General features: G+C 41.4%; 1 protein-coding gene across 2 annotated transcripts in view; it reads left to right on the top strand.

Moving 5' to 3' along the window:
* The window catches only part of PDE11A (phosphodiesterase 11A), a 424,947-nt gene that overhangs the window by 363,236 nt on the left and 40,205 nt on the right, over positions 1 to 21,506 (top strand). For both annotated transcript variants that reach the window (XM_008058244.1, XM_008058245.1), the window contains 3 exons: positions 5,824 to 5,901; positions 12,469 to 12,532; positions 17,421 to 17,495. In XM_008058244.1, the coding sequence (XP_008056435.1) occupies positions 5,824 to 5,901; positions 12,469 to 12,532; positions 17,421 to 17,495 (217 nt within the window). The remainder of the gene's footprint in view (positions 1 to 5,823; positions 5,902 to 12,468; positions 12,533 to 17,420; positions 17,496 to 21,506) is intronic.

Here is a 21,506-nt window from a genome sequence, read left to right as displayed (position 1 = left end):
CTCCAGTCTGGGCGACAGAGTGAGACTCCAACTCAAAAAAAAAAAAAAGAAGAAAATGATTAACCTCATCATCTCCTGATCTTTCAAAAAGGATTATTTTCAGAAACAAAAAAAGTTTACTGCTCTTTGGTTTAAACTTTAAAGCATCTCTGTCTATTTATGCGACCAAATACATTACCAGATGTGTGATGTGTATGGTTCTACCAATGACTAGACTGTTTTCATGTTTATCTTGACAAAATTATGGTACAGGAAAACTATTATCTTCTGAGGTCATAGCTAAACCTTGGGATGACAGAATAAATAGTCTACCAAGAAGTAGCCATCCTTTTGTCTGCAAAGGGAAAATAAAATTAATATGCTACACTTTTCTATGTCCTATGAAAAGATACTTCTCATCCCTTCTCTACCTACCACCCCCCAAAGATACTGGATATTCTAGCTTTGCTAACGTAATGTGAAGCCTATGAATGAGTTTGAGTTTAGTTGATTTAAGAATTACACACCAGCAATTCTAGCTGTGAAAATTTCCATCATTGTGGAATTTATTCTTATGGTGCACTTTGGTTGTCATGTCATAGATTTGCATTTTTAAAAAAGAATTTATTTTCTGCAGTGAGTTCACCTCCTAGGTAACATACCTCCACTTAGCATCAAAGATGTTATTCCATATATTGAACATACTATCCGCAGATATAATGACAGTGGAGGGTGGGTCAGACATTGGATGGGGATGGTGTTCTTATTTCCTATAACTTGTTATGTTGTCCGCTTGGTTCAAGTTAGAATCTCGTCTGCAAGAATCTGACAGGACTTTCCTTGAATAGATTTTATGCTTTTTTCATATCTTAATCTCCCCAAATTGCACCCATGAAGCCCCTTGAGCAAGTCTAGGGAAACCAGTGACTAAAGAGTTATTTTTTTAAATGAGTAGCTTTTCAGATACTTGTTTTCGTTCAATCACCAATTCGACAAATATTTACTGAGCTCCGACTACATGTCAGGCATTGTTCTAGGGTACCACAGTGCAGGAGTGAACAAAAATGGGCCAGGCCCCTGTCCTCATGCAGCTTACATTCTAGTTATTCTAAGAATAAGTAGAATAATTTATAGAATTGAAATGGCCATTTGGGTACATATGATGACAAGGATGGTGATGGACAAGCTCTTTCAGAAAGTCTCCTATGATTCTCCCTAATCCTTTGACTGAGCAAAGTGCCTTCCTCTATGCTCCCAGGACACCCTGGACATATCCTAGCTACTTGGGGCAGCTGTTATTCCAACAGGTAGGGCAATTTGTGTGTCGCAGCTCTGCCACTCACCACCTGTGAGACCTTGGGCCAGGCTCTCAATCCTTCTAAGTTTAATAACAGTAACTAATTCTTACTAATCACCAACTTTTGCCAGGCTTTCTGCCAAGAATGTTACATAAATTATTTTATTTAATCCTCCCACCAGCCAACTAATCCTCCCATTACTGTTATTCTTTTACTACTAAGACTGAAGCCCAGCAAGGTTAAGTAACCTACTCAAAGTCGGGCAGGTGATAGCAAGTGACAGAACTCAGCAGGTCTGCCAGGATCAAAGTAAGGACCCAATAAATATTACTCTCATCAGGGCTGGGAGTAGGGTGAGGCAAGTGAGATGAGTAGTGAAAGTACAGGGTCAGATCTTGTCTTTATTTAGAATTTTGTTATTTTGCTCATCATGGATTTTTTTTGCATTTATTTTTTAAATATTGCACTAAAATATTTCTCTTGATTACTGTGTTTTGGTACCCACTTAAATTTTATGCCCAAGGTGCATACCTCTCTCACCTCATTCTTGTCCAAATATTATTTTTACCTTTGGTATTGCATTTAATGTGAGAACTACCTATTTATTTGTTGGTTGCCCTGGCTGAACTCAGAGACATTTAAAGTAGTACCATGTCTTGTGTCTATACAGCCCAATAATGACTTGGCATAGATGTTCAATAAATATTTGTTAAACCCAACTTTCTGCTCCATGATAATTTAAAAGAAGATGATTTCTTCTTTTGAAAATCATCAACTATTTGGAAGGCTGTGGTGGCCATGAGCATGCCACTGCTCTCCAGCCTGGGTGACAAAGAGTGAGACTCCAACTCAAAAAAAAAAAAAAAGATGATGATTTCTATTCAGTGAAAGGGGAGAAGTGGGTGGACTCTTTAATCTCCGTGTAGTCCAATTAGTCCACTGTGTATTGTCGTTGGCAGTAGTACTGCTAATATTATTTACACATTAACCAAAGCTATCAGATTCTGAGTATCTACCAGTGTCAAACACTTAGTACACCTTATCTTAAATTCTTACCACCAAGCTGGAAACTGAGGCTCAGCAATGTGGAATTACTCAGGATCACACAGCTACTAAGTGACAGTCAACATTAAGCCCAGAACAGTGTGAGTTCAAACCTTGGCTCTTTCCACTTCACCTTCTCTCTTTCTATTTCTGTTTGCAGTCAGTGGTGGGGATATGAAAAGGGCATGACCATGCTAATGAAGAAGGGAGTGGGCCAAATGAAGAAGATGGTAAATTTATATGAAGAAAAGATCTGTACATACCTGCCCACCCAAAGAGAAGAGGATTTCTGGGCCCTTCTATGTAATTGTGCAATGCTATCTCTCCAGATTGCTGTAAGGCTGTTTTGGAGATTGTCCCATAGTGTAATATAGCCTTGACCTGTCTCAACTGAAAAGGAAAGATCCAAAACCTGTCTTTGTGTCTCAAATATGGAAGAGACCCATTCACTTGTCTTCCTGACCTGACCCCTTTCAAATAAGTTGAATATGATTCTGACCCATTGACAAGAAATCCAGACAGTTAGTCTATACAGTAATGGGCACCCCAGGCCAGACAGAGGAGTCAGTTATCCTTAGTGTCATGTCATTTGTCTCCCAAATTACAATGGCTTAGCACTAAGTTTCTAAGATCCTACTCTGACTTCCACCATAAACAATATGTCATGGAGTTATTTCCAAAGTATATTTTTTAAAGCATTGATACTATCTGGAATTTTGTGGTTAAACAGGATTAGAAAAAAGGCTAACGTGAGTGGTGTCTCCAAAGAGAGGTATATTGCAGGCAGCATTTCTCAAACCTACTTGGCCAGGGAATTTTTTTTACATGGAACACTTATTTTTTTATTTTTTGAGTTGGAGTCTAACTCTGTCACCCAGACTGGAGTGCAGTGGCCACTCCCGGCCACTGCAGCCTCGACCTGCTGGGCTCCAGCGATCCTTCCGCCTCAGCCTTCCAAGTAGCTGGAATGACAGGCGCGCGCTACCATGCCCAGCTAATTTTTTGATTTATTGTAGAGATGAGGTCTCGCCAAGTTGCCCAGGCGAGTCTTGAACCCACGGACTCAGGCAATCCACCCACCTCAGCCTCCCAAAGGCGTGGGATTACAGGCTGTGCCACCGAGCCTGGCTGGAACACTTCCTAAGACTAGCATATTCCTTTCAGTATGTTTGAGTTCCTTATAGATCCTGGATGTTAGGCCTTTGTCAGATATGCAGTTGACAGATATTATTTTCCATTCTGTGGACTGTCTTCCTGTTCTCTTAATGGTTTCTTTGCTTTGCAGGAGCTTTTCAGTTTGATGAGGTCCCACTTGTCAATCTTATCTCTTATGGCATGGGCATTTGGGGTTTTGATCAGGAATTAGTTGCCTATTCCAAATTCCATAAGGGTGTCTCCTGTATTTTCTAAGATTCTTAACATTTGAGGTTTTATGTTTAGGTCTTTGATCCATTTAGAATTGATTTTTGTGTATGGTGATAGGTAGAAGTCCTGTTTCTTTCTTCTGCATGTGGTCAGTCAGTTTTCCCAGCACCATTTACTGAATAGGTTCTCCTCTCTCCAGTGATTGTTGATGTAGGGTTGTTGAGGATGAGTTGATTGAGAGATTGAGGTTTTGTTTCTGGAACCTCTATCCTGTTCTGTTGGTCTACATGCCTGTTCTTGTACCAATACCTGGCTGTTTTGAAACAACCGCATTAATAAGTAGGCAAAAGATATGAACAGACACTTCTCAAAAGAAGACATATGAGCAGCCAACAGGCACATGAAAAAATGCTCAGCCTCACTAATCAGAGAAATGTAAATCTACCACATTGAGACACCACCTAACTCCAGTAAGAATGACCATCATTAATAAGACAAAAAACTGATGCTAGCGAGGATGTGGAGCAAAAAGAATGCTTCTGCACTGTTGGTGGAAATGCAAACTAGTTCAACTTCTATGGAAAACTGTGGCAACTCCTAAAAGAACTAGAAGTTGACTTTCCACATAACCCAGCAATCTCCCTTCTGGGAATATACCTGGAGGAACTTAAATCACTCTATAAAAAAGATACCTGCACATTCAAGTTTATTGCAGCACTATTTACAATAGCAAAAACAGGGAACCAATCGTTCTACCCATCGAAACTGGACTGGATTTTTAAAATGTGGTACATGTACACAATGGAATATTACCCAGCCATAAAGAAGAACAAAATTATGGGCTTCACAGTAATTTGGATGGATTTAGAGTCTATAATACTCCGTGATTTATCACAGAAACAAAGAACTGAGTACCACATGTTCTCACTCACAAGCAGAACCTGATCATTTCCACAATACATAAGAAAGGGATTGGCAGTAGCTGGTAACTGCCAGGGGGAGGAGGGGCACGTAGCATCAATAAAGGTACCTGATCTCAAACCAGGCAAAATGGGGACCAAAGGGAGGCCCAAACTTTACCTGTACGATGACCACTTGTATACCTAATCCTGAATTGTATCCCACATCTTTAAAATAAAATAAAAATAAATAAAAGACTAGCATATTGAGAGATATACTTTGGGAAATAGTGTGTCAGGATCATCTAAATACTCTCTCATTAGGAAGTACCAAGAAGGTGAAAACTTGGGAAATTATTCTTAAATCAAAATGGTGATGTCTTCTTTTTTTCTTCTCTCACTAGAAACGTGAAAATCATATAACTAGATTAAAGAAGGTTTTGAAAATAGAAGTAAAGAGCCCTATTTTCACAATTTTAAAATAATCTTTCTTGTCTTTTCCACAACTATACATCTCCAAATGTATGTCCATGGTGTGTGTGTATGTTGGGCGCTTAAAATGTACTAAGTGCTTTGCATATGTCATCTCATTTAATCCTCATGATAACTGTGAGTTAACAACTAAAACCTCCCTGTTAGATTAGGATATTGAGTCTCAACGGGTTTAAGTAATTTTTCAAAGTAGCAGGTAGATTACTGAGCCGATATTTAAACACAGTTACTTTCTGACTTCATAGCCTATGTGTTTAAGAACCAAAATGGTGAAATAGTTCTTTTCTAACCTGGAAAAAAAATATTTATCTGAATTTACTACCAGGGAGTTTATCTTATCTCAGATCATCATGCAGCTCAATTCTATGTTGAATGAGAAAAGAACATTCTGGAATTGTTCCTGCTTTTTATTTGTCCTTGCCTTCTTTCTCTGACTTTCAGTAAGTGTCACAAGGGCTTCACAGCTCATAATCCTAAATGCAGCACCGCATTGTTTTCTGTTTTATGGCTCTATAATCTCTTCTGTTGTAAATACATTCAGAAATGATTGTGGCTTTTCTTGAAGTCTCAACATTTTTTAAAAAGTGATTTATTTTGATAGCACTTTAGCCTCATGATTTCAAATATTAAGTTACTTGGTTCAGGTGGTCTTATATTTTTCCCATAAATGTATTTATGTCACCCCACAGACTGAGAAATTTCATTCCAGTTTTTTTTTTTTCTTTCTTCATTTGATTTTCTTGCAGGAGGAGAACTGAATTCTTTGAACTTGTCAGTAAAGGAGAATGTGATTGGAACATCAAAAATCATCGTGATGTATTTCGGTAAGAAAAAGCTTTTGTTTACGTGTTTCTTCATTATTTGGACATTTTGCCATGCTTTTCTGACAGTGATAAGAGCATATAAGTGATTTTTAAAGTAACAAATCTTAGCTTACATTCAAAACATTCGAAAATTAGTTGCATAGCTAGAGAAAAGATAGAGAATGTGTCTTTTCATCTTATAATTTATTGTGTTTATTCCCCCTCTTCATAAATGTGACTTCAAAATTGAAAAATCAAGTTCAAATTAGTTTAGCTTTACCAAGTCATGAGTTCTTTTTCTGGAGTGGGGTTGGGTGGGAGGAGGCGTAGAGAGTGCAAGTTGGGAGAAGAGATTTTCAAACCTTAGAAACCCGACTCACACCGCACAAAAGAAAGTGGAAAATTAACATTTGTTTTTCTTTAGAGACATAGGCATTGTAGTTAGAAAACCCGTAGGAACAACTTTGGTGGTGGAGATGAGGTTCTAGACGTTACATGGGACTTATTCTTAGTGTTTATAAAGGACAGCAGCCACCCACTTGTTTACGTAGCACCTTTTAACCACTCTGGCAGCGTCTCCAGATGGTAAGCGCCATGCCACTTTCATATCCCATCCTTCTATTGTCTCCACCTCACCCACTGCAGAACTTCTGCTGTCTAGCTCCTGCCTAACACTGCAGATTTTTGCTGGGAGAGCTTGTGAGGGCAGGGTTATGGCACACTGGGTCTGCCCCACAGCCAGGCTGCCACTGGAGTCATCCGATTTGGATTCCATCATAGACCCTCCCACATCAGTCATATAAAACCCCTGCCACCATTTTCATAACAACCTGCCCATTGCAGCTGACCTCACTTCACACTTTCCTGAAGCCCTCTCCTATAAGGTCCTCTCTGCTCTAATATTTCTACTTGCTATCTTTCTAGACCTTTTTCTTTGTCCTTTCCAGAAAGGAAGAAATAGACCCCTTCTCACTTCAAGACCAGCTCCTCCACTTCTGTCCTAATTCTATCCACTCCCTCAAGCCCCCACCTCCAACCTTTTTCTATCAATCATGCTTTTTTGGCTTCCATTTTCTTTTTCTTTTGTTTTTTGGTTTTTTGTTTTGTTTTGTTTGAGTTGGAGCCTCACTCTGTCACTCAGGCTTGAGTGAGTGCAGTGGCACGCTCACGGCCACCGCAGCCTCGACCTGCTGGACTTAGGCGATCCTTCCATCTCAGCCATCCAGGTAGCTGGAACCACAGGCATGCGCCACCACGCCTGGCTAATATTTTTATTTTTATTGTAGAGACGAGGTCTTGCCATGTTGCTCAGGCTGGTCTCGAACTCGTGAATTCAGGCAGTCATCTCACCTCTGCCTCCCAAAGTGCTGGGATTATAGATGTGAGCCACCACACCTGGCTGGCTTCCATTTTCAAAATGTTTCTTTCATTGTGACTTTTCTAGACCTAAAAATATGCTTCCATCTCCCCAATCAAAACTCATCCCTAAAAGCTGCCTTTTCTCTAGCCCCATCGTAGTTTTCTTCTTCCCTTCACTCCACTCACCCACTTTCTAACTCATTGCAAGGCAATTGCTTTCTTTTTGTATAATTTTTAATCCCATGAGTAATTATATGAATGTATTTTTCTGTAACAAATTAAAATATTGCAGATGAACCCCCACATCTCCTTTGAGCTCTACCCCCAATTCTCATATAGTTGCACAGCTATACCTTGTTATCAATTTGTTGTGTCTTTTCAGATCATTTCTAAAACATTTACATATTTGTGTACCTTTGGGGAAAATACTGCTAAGTGTGTATTTTCATTATTTGTTTTCACATAAATTATATATTTACATACCAGTGAACTCTATGCCTTGGAATTCTTCCCATGTTCATTCCTCATCATCTTTTTATCATTGCACAGCATTCCAAAATATGGATATACCACAGAGTATTTGGTCATTCCTCTACTGAGGAATTAAGTCTGTAAAATGTGATTTCAGCCTCTTTTGAAAGTTATCACTCACCTCCCAAGTATCAAGTCCTATGACTTTTGTTCTCTTCAGCTTCTTTGACCTCTGTACAACCCCTAATGAGTTGGCCTTTAATTTCTAAAACCCTCTCCAGCCATGAATTCTGCAAAGCCATACGATTCTGGGTTTCCTCCTCTCCTCCTGACTCTTCCTTCCCTTCTTTGTCCTTCTCTAGGTCTTCTTCCTCCCCACCACCCCCTAAACATAACTGTCCCCCGAGGACCTGTCTTTGATGCACTTCTCTTGTTCCTGGATGTGCTCATGGCTTCAACTACCATCTACCATCTCTTCTTTTTTTTTTTTGCATTGGAGTCTCACTCTGTCGCCCAGACTGGAGTGCAGTGGCACGCTCCCGGCCACTGCAGCCTCGACCTGCTGGGCTCTGGTAATCCTTCTGCCTCAGCCTTCCAAGCTGGAACTACAGGTGCGCGCTACCACGCCCGGCTGATTTTTTGATTTATTGTAGAGATGAGGTCTCGCCAAGTTGCCCAGGCGGGTCTCGAACCCGCGGGCTCAGGCAATCCACTCACCTCGGCCTCCCAAAGGCGCGGGATTACAGGCTGAGCCACCGAGCCTGGCTCCATCTCTTCTTAAACAACCCCCAGGCCCTTTCTCGGGCTTAGCCTCTCTTCTCAGTTCCATACCTCAAACGCCAGTCTTCATTCAATATCTCCATCTGGATGTTTTTTGTCAAGGAACCCATACGGAAGAAATATCTTATTTGGAAGAACAGTATGCAAAATAGAGGCACCCCAGATGCTCTCCCCTCCCCATCTGCCTTCCCTCCCCCATTTCATGATAGACTCTGACCACGGTGCACCAAGGGTGGGGCTCTGAGGGAGCACTACTGGTAGAGAATTTAAAAATAACAATAAAAGCCGGGCTCGGTGGCTCAGCCTGTAATCCTGCGCCTTTGGGAGGCTGAGGTGAGTGGATTGCCTGAGCCTGCGGGTTCAAGACCCGCCTGGGCAGCGAGACCTCATCTCTACAATAAATCAAAAATCAGCCGGGCATGGTAGCGTATGCCTGTAATTCCGGCTACTCGGAAGGCTGAGGCGGAAGGATCGCCGGAGCCCAGCAGGCCGAGGCTGCGGTGGCCGGGAGCGGCCACTGCACTCCAGTCTGGGCGACAGAGTGAGACTCCAACTCAAAAATAAATAAATAAATAACAATAAAGCCAAGAAAAGTCAGCCTGCTGTTAATTATCACCATGTACCAGTAATTCCAAAGTCAGTGATGAGATACTCCTCCCAAGAGACGTCTTTTGTTGGTATATATTGGTATAAATTACCAAGGTTACTGTTAAGAATCAAAATAACTGATATGCAGGCTTCAACTCAACACATTTGTCATTTATTCTTTCTTTGTATAAGTATTGTAATACAAATTCATTCCAGGAATGCCCAGTTATAAGTCAGTCCCTGACATAGGGGGACTCAACTACACACTTTCAAGAGTAAGTTCCGAACTGTTCGGAACCTTTTGAACTCTCTCCAGGTGTAGTGTGTGTCTCCAACCTTGCAGAACTTCATATTCTTGCTTTGAAAGACTGTATTCAGAACAAACAGTGATAGCACAGTTATGGTAAAGATGAAGAAACATAACTCGAGCTATTTCCATTCTGTCATTTTATGTGACCATTTGTGGGTTTTATTTGTGTTTGAAATTTAAAACAGTGAAACAGTGCAGACTGCAAAGTGTCGTATTTTTTATTTGGCAAGTGTAAATTTCAGTCCATACATGAAATCGTTGACTGAATTTGAATATATCTTTTAAATTACAATTTATTTCTTTTAAATTGCGAATCATTTAAAACTACAGAACAGGCCGGGCTCAGTGGTTCAGCTTGTAATCCCAGCACTTTGGGAGACCAAGGCAAGTGGATTGTCTGAGTCCGTGGGTTCGAGACCCGCCTGGGCAGCTTGGCAAGCCCTCGTCTCTACAATAAATCAAAAATTGGCCAGGCGTGGTAGTGCATGTCTGTAGTTCCAGCTACTTGGAAGGCTGAGGTGAATTGCCGGAGCCCAGCAGGTCAAGCCTGGGGTGGCCAGGAGCATGCCACTGTACTCCAGTCTGGGCGACAGAGCGAGACTCCAACTCTAAATAAAGCTACAGAACAAATCAAGAAGACAATGATTATCACAGGATCATTTTAAAAATAATTTTGGCAGATAGAAGAGAAGTACGTTAAAGGCAATCTGCTTCAACTATTAAATAGGCTGGAGACATCACTGTTCTTTTTCTACCCACTTAAGATAGAAATGAAAGGGCATGACCATTCATTCAATTGCAATAAACAGATTGACACAACTGTAAATGGAACTAGAATTATGGGAACTTCAGACTAAAGCAGTTGCTACAAACTCCCTGCTCTCTTACTCTCAAAAAGACCTTTCACTTCTTAGGCTTTATGTAAAAAATAAGATAAAACTGCTCATTTGTCTCCATCAGTTCTTTCTTTGTAACTTCCATCCTTGTCCTTGCCTTTCTATTCTCCCTTTCTTGTTATAGGTTCTTATCCATTTATGCTTCCAACAGGTCTCCTTTTTTCCTCTCTTTCCTTCTTGAACCCATTTTCATGACCACAACCTAAAGTTTTCTTTCTAGAAGTCAAGCCAGGTCCCTCCTGAGTCCCCAGCCTTGATTGACTTCTCAGTGTTAATTAGATCAATATTTCAGTCCCTCCACCCATCCTACCTCTCATTCTTTCCCTCTTCCTTCTCTGGGGAGATTTTCTCCTCCACTATAAGCATTCCTTGAAGCAAAAATTCTCTTGTCAAACTTTGTGGATTCCAGTCCTAGCTTTGACATTTCCTAGCTGTATAGCCCTTTGGCAAATTACCTAAACTCTGTGAACTTTAATTTTTCGATTTGTAAAATGGAGATAATAATAGCATCTCTACCTCATATAGAGACTGTGCCAGTCATTCTGTAGTGACTGCCCAATAAATGGTAGCTCTTAGAATGATCATCTGAGCACCTAGCAGATACTCAAAAAACTTGTTGATTGACTGATTAATGGTGATATGAATGTGAGAAGTAAGTTTCAGATTTTCAGTTGGGCAGAACTAAAAGTTCAATGCATCTACCCACATTCTTGTCTCTCTTGGGTACTGACAGAACCAAAAATGAGAGGCACACGGGTGTAGCAAGAGGGGGTCTGGTAGTTTTGCGATAAGCCCAGAATACTGAATCCTTTACTCACCTTGGACAAGTTACTCAGTCTCTCCCTGCGGTTTTCTTGTCTGTAAAATAAGATTAATAGCCCCCACCTCCGGGGTGGTGATGAGGATTCACTTAGTTAGTAGTTAGTAGTCACTATGGTGCTTAGCACAGAGGCAAACACATGGTGAACAGTATAGAAATGCTTGTTCCAGAAGGTCACAGTGAGGAGTAGATTGATACATCTCTCTTAGCGTAGCACTTAATACAGGGATGTTTGGAATTAGATACTTCATCAATGCTGCTTGAGTCCACAGAGCTGCTGGTGCTGGTGCTGCCTGGTTGTGCCATGAATGACCTATTGTTATCTGAGACTCTGCCTTGTTCCTTGGAGGGGTTTCCTGGGGGAAGTTACACAAACCCCCTGCCGTCTAGGCATGCTGCCATCTGGGTGGCAGACATGTTTCTAAGACATTTCATCCTCCAGGGCATGAAATGTTACCCCCGGCATTAGGACAGCCCTCTGACCTTTAACAACACGCCCCTTTCTTCCAAAAGCCGTTAGCCAAGATGTGCTTCCCCGACCCATATCCTGCGTTGTTTTTCATCACGTACTGCTGGGTTCAGCACAAAGAAAGCAGATTTGGGACAAAGAGTGTGCCTTATTTTTCTCCCTCCCACCACATCAAATTTTAAGCACCAGAGTTATCTGAATTGTTCCTTATGTTTCCACAGTTCAGGGTGAATTCTAGCCAAATCTGCCCCTCAAAAATCTGATTCTGTTCCTCCTTAGGCTTTCTTATGTGCTCAAATTAATGAAAATTGGACTGAGCATGTTTCTTCTTCATCATGCTTATAAACCATGCTTGGGGCCAGATGTAAACTGGAGTGAACAGTATGGCTCTGAACCGTAAATCTCAGCTCTTCAGAGCAGTTGAAAATGAAGGTGTCCTTCTGTGGTGTGGGCCTCGCCTCTTTGGTATAAGTTTTCTTCCATTCCCATCAATCAGTGATAAGTTGGTAAATGGTTTCATCAGCCATGTCTCTAGTGTTATATACTGGTTCTTCTGCTTATGCTTTAAAAAGCAACAGCATTGTCCCTTATAAATTATTTTAAGCAGAGCTTGCTCCGTTCAGGTGTAAAGAAAGCAGTGCTTTGCTTTCCTTGATTTGCTGCAGACAAAACAAAAGGGCCACCAGAGGATGTGTGAGAGCTTTGTCTTCCTAAGCGGTGTGGCCACATGATGGAGAAGCTTACGCAGGGACTATAAACAGTGCTGCCCCTTGTTGAGGAAAGAAGATGTGAGCTGGTCTCGTTTCCATTTTATTTATTTATGTATCTAGGACGAGTTTGTTTAGGAATGCAACAAAAGATTATTCAGGCTGTTTTGTTTGGTTCTGTTTTTCAGATCAATGTTAATGACAGCCTGTGACCTTGGAGCCGTGACCAAACCGTGGGAGATCTCCAGACAGGCAAGTGGTGATTAATGGCAGAGCTCAGCGGAGGAGGAACTGGTGGGGGTGGGGGGTAAGGGGGAGACAATATTCCCAGAGCCCCATCTACCAGGCACTGAAACCCTAGTCAATTTGCATGAGTATTAACATGGTGTAAAAAATAGCAGGAGGCTTCAGCGCGACATAGTTTATTGCACAGCCTTTTCTTTATCACGCTTCCTCTGAGCAATAATATTTCTAACTCTGTAAGATTTTTTTTTAATGTGCTAAATCCAGTTAAAACATTGACCATTTCTTAAGGCAAGATTTTCAAAGATAGCGCTTTTGACTAGGTAACCATGTCTTAGCACCAGGTCCTATTTTCTACATTTGAAAAATAAAATGAAGGAAAAAAAGAAATTCTTTTTTTTCTCAAATACTGTTTAGAGATCACAGAGCTCTGTAGCCAAAGTATGCAGGATTCTATTTAATGAATAGGAAAAAAAAATCATGTCCTTACCACCTATCTCATTCCTCTGCCGTAAAACATTAGTTCTATAGCAAGAGTACTATTCAATCAAGTAACTATTCAACTTAAGATCCGACCCCTGGTTTCTTGTGATGTTTAGAGGTTAGAGGTTAATAGCTCTTTATGTTGTATGAGACACCTACTATGTGGAGTGTGGCATCCAAAACAGCGACTTGGCATTTTAGGGAAAATAAGATACATTTCATATATATCCTAATTTAATCCTTCATCCTCCTCCCTTTGAGGTAGGTATAGTTATTACAGTTGGCTGAACAACCGCCATGCAAAGATAGCAGGTCCTAATCCCTGGAAACTGTAAACATTACCTTAGAAGGAGAGGGTATCTGTGCAGATGTGAAGAAATTAGGAATTTCAACTAGAGACCATCTGGATTGCCCAGGTGTGCCCTAAATCCAATCACAAGTGTTCTTATAAGAAAGAGCAGGCCCAGTGTGATCCCAGCACTCAAGCCTGTGATCCCAGCACTTTCGGAGACCAAAGTGAGAGGATTGCCCGAGTCCAGGGGTTCGAGACCAGCTTGGGCAACTTGGTGAGACCTCTTCTCTACAATAAATCAAAAAATTAGCTGGGTGTGGTGATGTGCACCTGTAGTTCCAGATACTTGGAAGACTGAGGCAGAAGGATCACCTGAACCCAGTAGATGGAGGCTGCGGTGGCCGTGAGTTTGCCACTGCACTCAGGCCTGGGCAACAGAGTAAGACTCTGTCTCAAAAAAGAGAGAGAGAGAGAAAAGAAGAGAGAGCAGAGGCCACAGCAAAGGAATGCTAGCAGCCACTAGAAACTGGAAGAGGCAAGGAACGGTTTCTCTCCAAGATCCCCCAAAGGGAGCACATTCCTACTGACACCTTGCTAGAAATCATAGCAGAAGGCCAGTGGACTGATGCAGAACTCCTGGCCCCCCAAACTAGGAGAAAATACATTCCTGTTGTTTAGCTGCCAAGTTTGTGGTCATTTATGACAGGGTCAGAAGGGGAAAGAGGGGTGAGAGTGCGAGATAGTTGGAGAAGTGGGAGAAAAAGAGATAAGACCAGAGAGGCAGTGGGGTGAGGTATGATGTGCCAGGATCTTTAGAAACCCCAGTTCATGAAGTGCATGTCAAGAGCTAAAGGAGGCCGGGCTTGGTGACTCAGCCTGTAACCCCAGCACTCTGGGAGGCCGAGGCGAGAGGACTGCCTAAGCCCAGAGGTTCAAGACCAGCCTGGGCAACTTGGTGAGAACTCGTCTCTACAACAAATCAGAAAATAAACTGGGCATGGTAGCACATGCCTGTAGTTCCAGTTGCTTGGAAGACCGAGGGGGAAGGATCACCTAGGTCCAGCAGGTCGCGGCTGCGGTGGCTGTGAGCATGCCACTGTACTCCAGCCTGGGTGACAGAATGAGACTCCAACTCAAAAAAAAAAAAAGAACGAAAGGAGCAGCAGCCCACTGGAACAGGAAAGTGAAAGGGCAAAGTACTTGGAAGGAAAAATGTTTCTGCATTTATATTTTAGACCAACTTGGGAGGCCCAATAGTCACTTGTAGGTGGTCTTCTCCATCACTAGTGTAAATATTATTTTATGTTTGGGATGTGAAGTTCTGCTGATACATGCAGAAATGGAAGAGTTCAGGGAAATAAAACACAAAGCCATGTTTTTCCAAAGGTTTCCATCAGAAAACTTTCACAGTTCTAAGCTGGAGATCTCATTCATGTTTATCTCCAAATTGAATAAGTTAAGATATGTTTAAAAATATACTCATTGAATTTAGAAAACATTTGGACAAAACAATAGACTCTTCTTTGAAAAATATATTTCTAACTTCCTTTATTTTTTTAAATTCCTTATCCAAATGTTTTCTATTGGGGTCTTTTTGACTTTTCTTTCCTTCCTCACAAACATGACTTCTAGCGTGTGGGTTTCCCCAGTGATTCCCCCAAGGCCTGATTAGCATCTCAATTTCCTTCTTTAATAAAAAATTCAATCAGGAGCCACTTAATGTTCCTGATTAGGTTTTTAAGTACAAACAAAACAGTGGTACAAGTTAAACTGTGAAAGAAGCACAGGGGAAATACCCAGGACCACTTTGGAAAGAGCAAAGACAAGATTTTGTTTTAATTTCTTTGCTTTCCAGGGGCTACGGACCTATGCAGGACTCCTACCTTGGGGTCCCTGATGTGCACATTTACATTCTTTAATGCAAAAGATCCAGCTCAAAGCAATCTGAGGGAGAGTTCTGGGAACTAAATAAATGAGGCCATACCCTTAGGGGACTATTTTCTCTTTGAAGGAAAGTCAGAGAAGGAAGAGAGAAGCCTGGTGCACTGGAATGAGAAAGGTAGCAGCAGAGACTGGGGAGAAGCGAATCGAGTCCTAGAAAATGGGCACACGTACAAATGAAGGGATTGGAACCAGAGATTGGGGACAGATGGATTTTTGAGTCAGTTGAGACTACTTTTATGGAGATGAATTATTGAAAGAGATCCATAGCCGGGCTCGGTGGCTCAGCCTGTAATCCCGCGCCTTTGGGAGGTTGAGGTGAGTGGACTGCCTCTTCCTGCGGATTCGAGACACTCCTGGGCAACTTGACGAGACCTCATCTCTACAATAAATCAAAAATTAGCCGGGTGTGGTAGCACGCACCTGTAATTCCAGCTACTTGGAAGGCTGAGGCGGAAGGATCGCTGGAGCCCAGCTGGTCAAGGCTGCGGTGACCAGGAGCGGCCACTGCACTCCAGTATGGGCTACAGAGTGAGACTCCAACTCAAAAAAAAGAAAAAAAGAAAAGAAAGAGATCCATGTTTTTTTATTAGAAATATTAGAAATCTGAAGGTGATTTCTTTATACATGACTGCATACCTGCTACCCACAGATGTGTGTGTGTATTGTGTGTGTTTGTGAGTTTAATGTTGTATTTAAGTTTTATCTGTGATCATGGTTGACAAAATTTCTTGAGAGATAGACTTAGGTAAGTTTTCTTGATTCTATGCATTTGATCACAATTAAACCCATCTCACCTTTGACAGAATTAAGAACCTGATCTTTATAGAGCCTGGAACAGAGAAAAATTAGTTTAGGGGTCCAGGTCTTCTTGTCATGTAGTTATCTGAGATTTTTTTCTACTCTTGCAGTATTTTGTAAATCCAGCTAGTTCATCTCAGAAATGTCCTAGGTATACACCACAGCATTGTTGAAAATAGCTGTTCAACACTTAATCTGTTTTATTGGTTTGCTTCCCACAAACTATCCTAAAAAGTGCAGGCTTGGGGAAGAAAAAATTCTCTTTAACTGGTTATGTTCAGTAGCTGCTGATCACCCACACTAATGGATTAAAAGAAGAAAAATGCAAGTCTTTATGGTTTAGGGTAGAACAACCATCCATTGTGCTTGTACCAACTAGAGCCTATCATAAATGCATATTTTTAGTACATACAGTCCATTCAGACAGCCTAAAGACTAAATCACAGTCTTCAAACTGTATCTTGACATACTGTAAAAGTTTGGTATAAAACATGAATCTAGCATAAGTCCTGCCTCTTGATTGATTGCTACAGTAGGAAGCAGAGGATGTGTCCTGGGGTTATCCCTTCCAGAGTACACACAAACATTGGTGGGATGGGAGTTAAGGAGTTTTTGTGGTGGAAAATGAAGCCAGGCTAAGATCAAAGTATGCAACAAAATAAGGAATCTACATAGCAATAATCAAAAGTTGGCTAAATTGTCATTAGATAATATAAGAATATATAATAATCACAGAAGCTATTATTAAATTATTTGCTTCATTTTTCTGTATAATGGAATATAGAAGCTGTTCTGTGGAAGATCATCTGTTGGCATGTGTCTAAAAATACATTGCATAAATTATCCTAATTAAAAAGAAATCAGTTTAATCGATTACATTCAGTAACATCTTTAAACACAAAAGGTTAATGTACTTCCTTATAAGCTTTTAAAATTTTATTTATTTACTTATTTATTTTTATTTATTTTTTTGAGTCGGAGACTCACTCTGTCACCCAGGCTAGAGTGCTGTGGCATGCTCACAGCCACCACAGCCTCGACCTGCTGGGCTCGGGCGATCCTTCTGCCTCAGCCTTCCAAGTAGCTCGAACTATAGGCGCGAGCCACCATGCCCGCCTACTTTTTTTTTTTTAATTGTAGAGACAAGGAAGATCTCATCAAGTTGCCCAGGCTGATCTTGAACCCCTGGGCTCAGGCAATCCTCCTGCCTCCGCCTCCCAAAGTGCTGGGTTTGTGGGCATGAGTCACTGTGCCTGGGCCCTTATAAGCTTTTTACAAGTTTGTCTGTGTTTAAGATAATCACCAAAGATATAAGAAATAACTTCCAGGCGTCATGACAAGCTACACATAACCATAAATTAAAATGTTTCTATTTTTCAGGTGGCTGAACTTGTAACCAGTGAGTTTTTCGAACAAGGAGATCGGGAGAGATCAGAACTCAAACTCACTCCCTCAGTAAATTCATCCTTTTATTGTCACGTATTTACCCTTTTGAATGACATTTTCAAAAATAACTCCAAGTCACAAGTTGAAGTGGGAAAGACTGAGAATGGATGTAAAGAAGCAATACTGAAAGTTTAGAACTTTAATTAAACGTAAATGCTAAACACTCTTATTCCCTGGTTTCTTATTAAGAGTGGTGAGCTACTTAACAAGCATTTCCTGAGCACCCACAGTGGGCCAAGTAGGCACAAGGGAGGATGTACAAAGTGGAATTTGAATAATTCAAAGCCCAGTGCTGGTATTTCATATATGCCTACTTTGGAAAAGAAATATCGTACAGCAAAAAATTAAAGGCAAGCTGTCCAGCCTTGGAAAGCTAGATTTTATTTTCCAATTTCCAACTTTTCAAGATCCCCAAAGCAAATTATTTCAAACCTCTGTTTGTTTCCTTTGTTTGCAAAATGGAAAGTTTCACCTAGAGAACTAGGTTCTGGTGATTCAAATGCTATTTATATTGGTCTCATCTGTCCAATATTATTTGAGAGTGCTTGCTGTAGGCTCCAGATGATGTTGTTTTTATGCATCAGGATACAGAAAACATAAATGCCTCAGTCATCACCCTTAAGGAGGCAGCAGCCTCTTCATTACTAATGACTGATTAACTAAAAACATATAAACCAATGACCGTGAGAGTAGTGCAAAGTATTTAATAACCTGGCACAGCGTAGTAGATTCAACAAAGCTCAAGGAAAGTGTCAATTGTCAAGAATGTCTGTTTATGAGGATTCAAATCAACTGAGTCTTGAACATTTGGAGGTATTTAAAAGGTCTTCAGCCAGGCTCGGTGGCTCAGCCTGTAATCTCAGCAATTTGGGAGGCTGAGGAGAGTGGATTGCCTAAGCCCGCGGGTTTGAGACCCACCTGGGCAACTTGGTGAGACCTCATCTCTACAATAAATCAAAAAAATTAGCCAGACGTGGTAGCATGCACCTATAGTTCCAGCTACTTGGAAGGCTGAGGCAGAAGGATCGCCAGAACCCAGCAGGTTGAGGCTGCGGTGGCCAGGAGCGTGCCACTGCACTCCAGTCTGAGCGACAGAGTGAGACTCTAACTCAAAAAAATAAAAAGTAAAATAAAATAAAAGGTCTTCAAATTTTAAGACACTCTTCTTTGCAGACATTTAAATGCAAGGAAAAGCAGCAAAATTATCTCTTAGCTTGAGTGGTTTTGCCTTTCTGAAGTCAGAGCTCACAGTTTAATTAATTTTGTCTATTCTTTTTTTTTTTTGAGTTGGAGTCTCACTCTGTCACCCAGACTGAAATGCAGTGGCCGCTCCCGGCCACCGCAGCCTCGCTTGCTGGGCTCCAGCGATCCTTCCGCCTCAGCCTTCCGAGTAGCCGGAATTACAGGCATGCGCTACCACGCCCGGCTGATTTTTTGATTTATTGTAGAGATGAGGTCTCGCTGCCCAGGTGGGTCTCGAACCCTCGGGCTCAGGCAATTCACTCACCTCAACCTCCCAAAGGCGTGGGATTACAGGCTGAGCCACCGAGCCCGGCAATTTTGTCTGTTCTTAATAGGTTGCTTATAGGTCAGAAGACTACATAGGTTGAAACGTTTTTTTATTTTTGAGTCGGAGTCTCACTCTGTCGCCCAGACTGGAGTGCAGTGGCCGCTCCCGGCCACCGCAGCCTCGACCTGCTGGGCTCCGGCGATCCTTCCACCTCAGCCTTCCGAGTAGCTGGAACTACAGGGGCGCGCTACCACGCCTGGCTGATTTTTTGATTTATTGTAGAGATGAGGTCTTGCCAAGTTGCCCGGGCGGGTCCCAAACCCACCGGCTCAGGCAATCCACTCACCTCTGCCTCCCAAGGCAGGATTACAGGCTGAGCCACCGAGTCTGGCTCATACCAATTATTTGAGTTTTCAGAGCAACATCTATTTAATCAGTTTTCAAAGCATTGCTTTATTCTTTTTTGGTAGTGTCACCAAATTTGGTTATAAAAATAAGATATTAGATTGGGACATGTACAGTTAATGTATAAAAACCTAGTACAGCCCAAATTTCTCTCAGCTACATATCTAATCTACTTTCAAATAAAAGCTTTTTCTTCCTTTAAAAACTATTGTCAAGGCATACTCTGAAGGGTTTACAATGCAGCAATACCACAGATCATTTAATTAAATGAAAAAAAATATACCTCATCTCTACAATAAAATTTAAAAAAAATTAGCCGGGCATGGTAGCGCGCGCCTGTAGTTCCAGCTACTTGGAAGGCTGAGGCGGAAGATTCGCCGGAGCCCAGCAGGTCGAGGCTGCGGTGGCCGGGAGCAGCCACTGCACTCCAGTCTGGGTGACAGAGTGAGACTCCAACTCAAAAAAAAAAAAAAAAAAAAATGCTGGCTTCAGTGAGCTAGTGGGAGCAGTGGTGTGGCACTAAGGAGTCTTTATCTGTCGGCTCAGGTAAGGCATTTCCTGAAGAGGTAAATGAAATGAATTTTGTGATGGAAACATTGCTCTAAATGCTCCTATCTCCTCACAAACGGCCACTTAAGACAACTGATGACCTCAGAAGAGGCCTGCCTGATGTAGCAGGGTTATCCCTCAGTCCTTTTCCAGAAATATCTGGAGATGCATGCACCCAGAGCCGATACCCACTGTATATGTTATCTCTTGATATTTAGAAAGAAAATTGTTCTGGAGCCCCCACAGCTATCATGATCCCAGAAGTCATCAGAGTCATTTTATGAAGACAAAAGCTAATCTAGACCACAGCCAGTAGGTCCACACTAGAAGCAATAAGTCAGTTAACAAAGCCTGCTTGAGCACATCCATGTGTCAAGCGTGAAGCTAGGCTCTGTGTAGCCAGCAATAAGCAAGACGCCATCTTACCTGCTGGCAAAGACCATGTCCACTGGTGGGAAATGTAGACATTAAGTAAATCATCACTAATGCTCAATTATGAGATGGAAAATGCTGAGACAGGAAAGCCCAGAACAATGTAAGATATCACCTCAATTTTTGCCATCCAGCATTGATTAAAAAGTGACTAGTTCCTAAATAAAGTTTTACAACTATGGGCAACTGATTTTCAACATGGGTGCCAAGACAATCAAATGGAGGAAAAGTAGGCGTTTTAACAAATGATTCAGGGACAGCTGGAAATCCACAGGCTAAAGAATGAAGTTGGTCCCCTTCCTTTCACTATACCCTGAAATACACTCAAAATGAATCATAGACCTAAATGCAAGGGTTAAAACTATAAAACTCTTAGAAGAAAATATAAGTATAAATCTTCTGGATTGAGTTTAGCCATGGTGTCTTAGATATGATACCAAAAGCACAAGAGACAAAAGACAAAATGGCCCAGGGTTTTTGATACAGAGATGTTGAATTGGACTTCATTAAAATAAAATTGAACTTTATCAAAATTAAAAATTTTTGTGCATCGAAGGACACTATGAAGAAAGTGAAAAGATTTGCAAATCATATATCCGATACGGGTCAACTATCTAGAATATAAAAAGAATTGTTATGACTCAACAGTATAAAGACAAGTAACTCAATTTTAAAAGACAAACAACTCAATTTTTTAGAATGGATAAATTGTCATATCTCCAAAGAAGATATATAAATGGTCAATTAGCACACAAAAAGATACTGGAAATCATCAGTCATCAGGTAAATGCAAACTGAAACCACAATGAGATACCAACCACTTCCACAGATAAAAAAGACAGCTATTGAAAAATTGGAATTTCATTCATTGCTGGTAGGAATATATTATTGTACAGCTGCCTTGAAAAACATTGTTAGCTGGGCTCAGTGGCTCAGCCTGTAATCCCGCGCCTTCGGGAGGCTGAGGTGAGTGGATTGCCTGAGCCCACAGGTTTGAGACCCACCTGGGCAGCGAGACCTCATCTCTACAATAAATCAAAAAAATCAGCCGGGCGTGGTAGCACATGCCTGTAATTCCCGGCTACTTGGAAGGCTGAGGCAGAAGGATCACCAGAGCTCAGCAG

This window comes from Carlito syrichta, unplaced genomic scaffold, assembly GCF_000164805.1.
Source record: "Carlito syrichta isolate Samal-C Ts95f unplaced genomic scaffold, Tarsius_syrichta-2.0.1 Scaffold303265, whole genome shotgun sequence".
Lineage (NCBI taxonomy): Eukaryota > Metazoa > Chordata > Mammalia > Primates > Tarsiidae > Carlito > Carlito syrichta.
The sequence above is the reverse complement of the archived record's forward strand: the minus strand, read 5'-3'. Positions and strand labels throughout refer to the sequence as shown.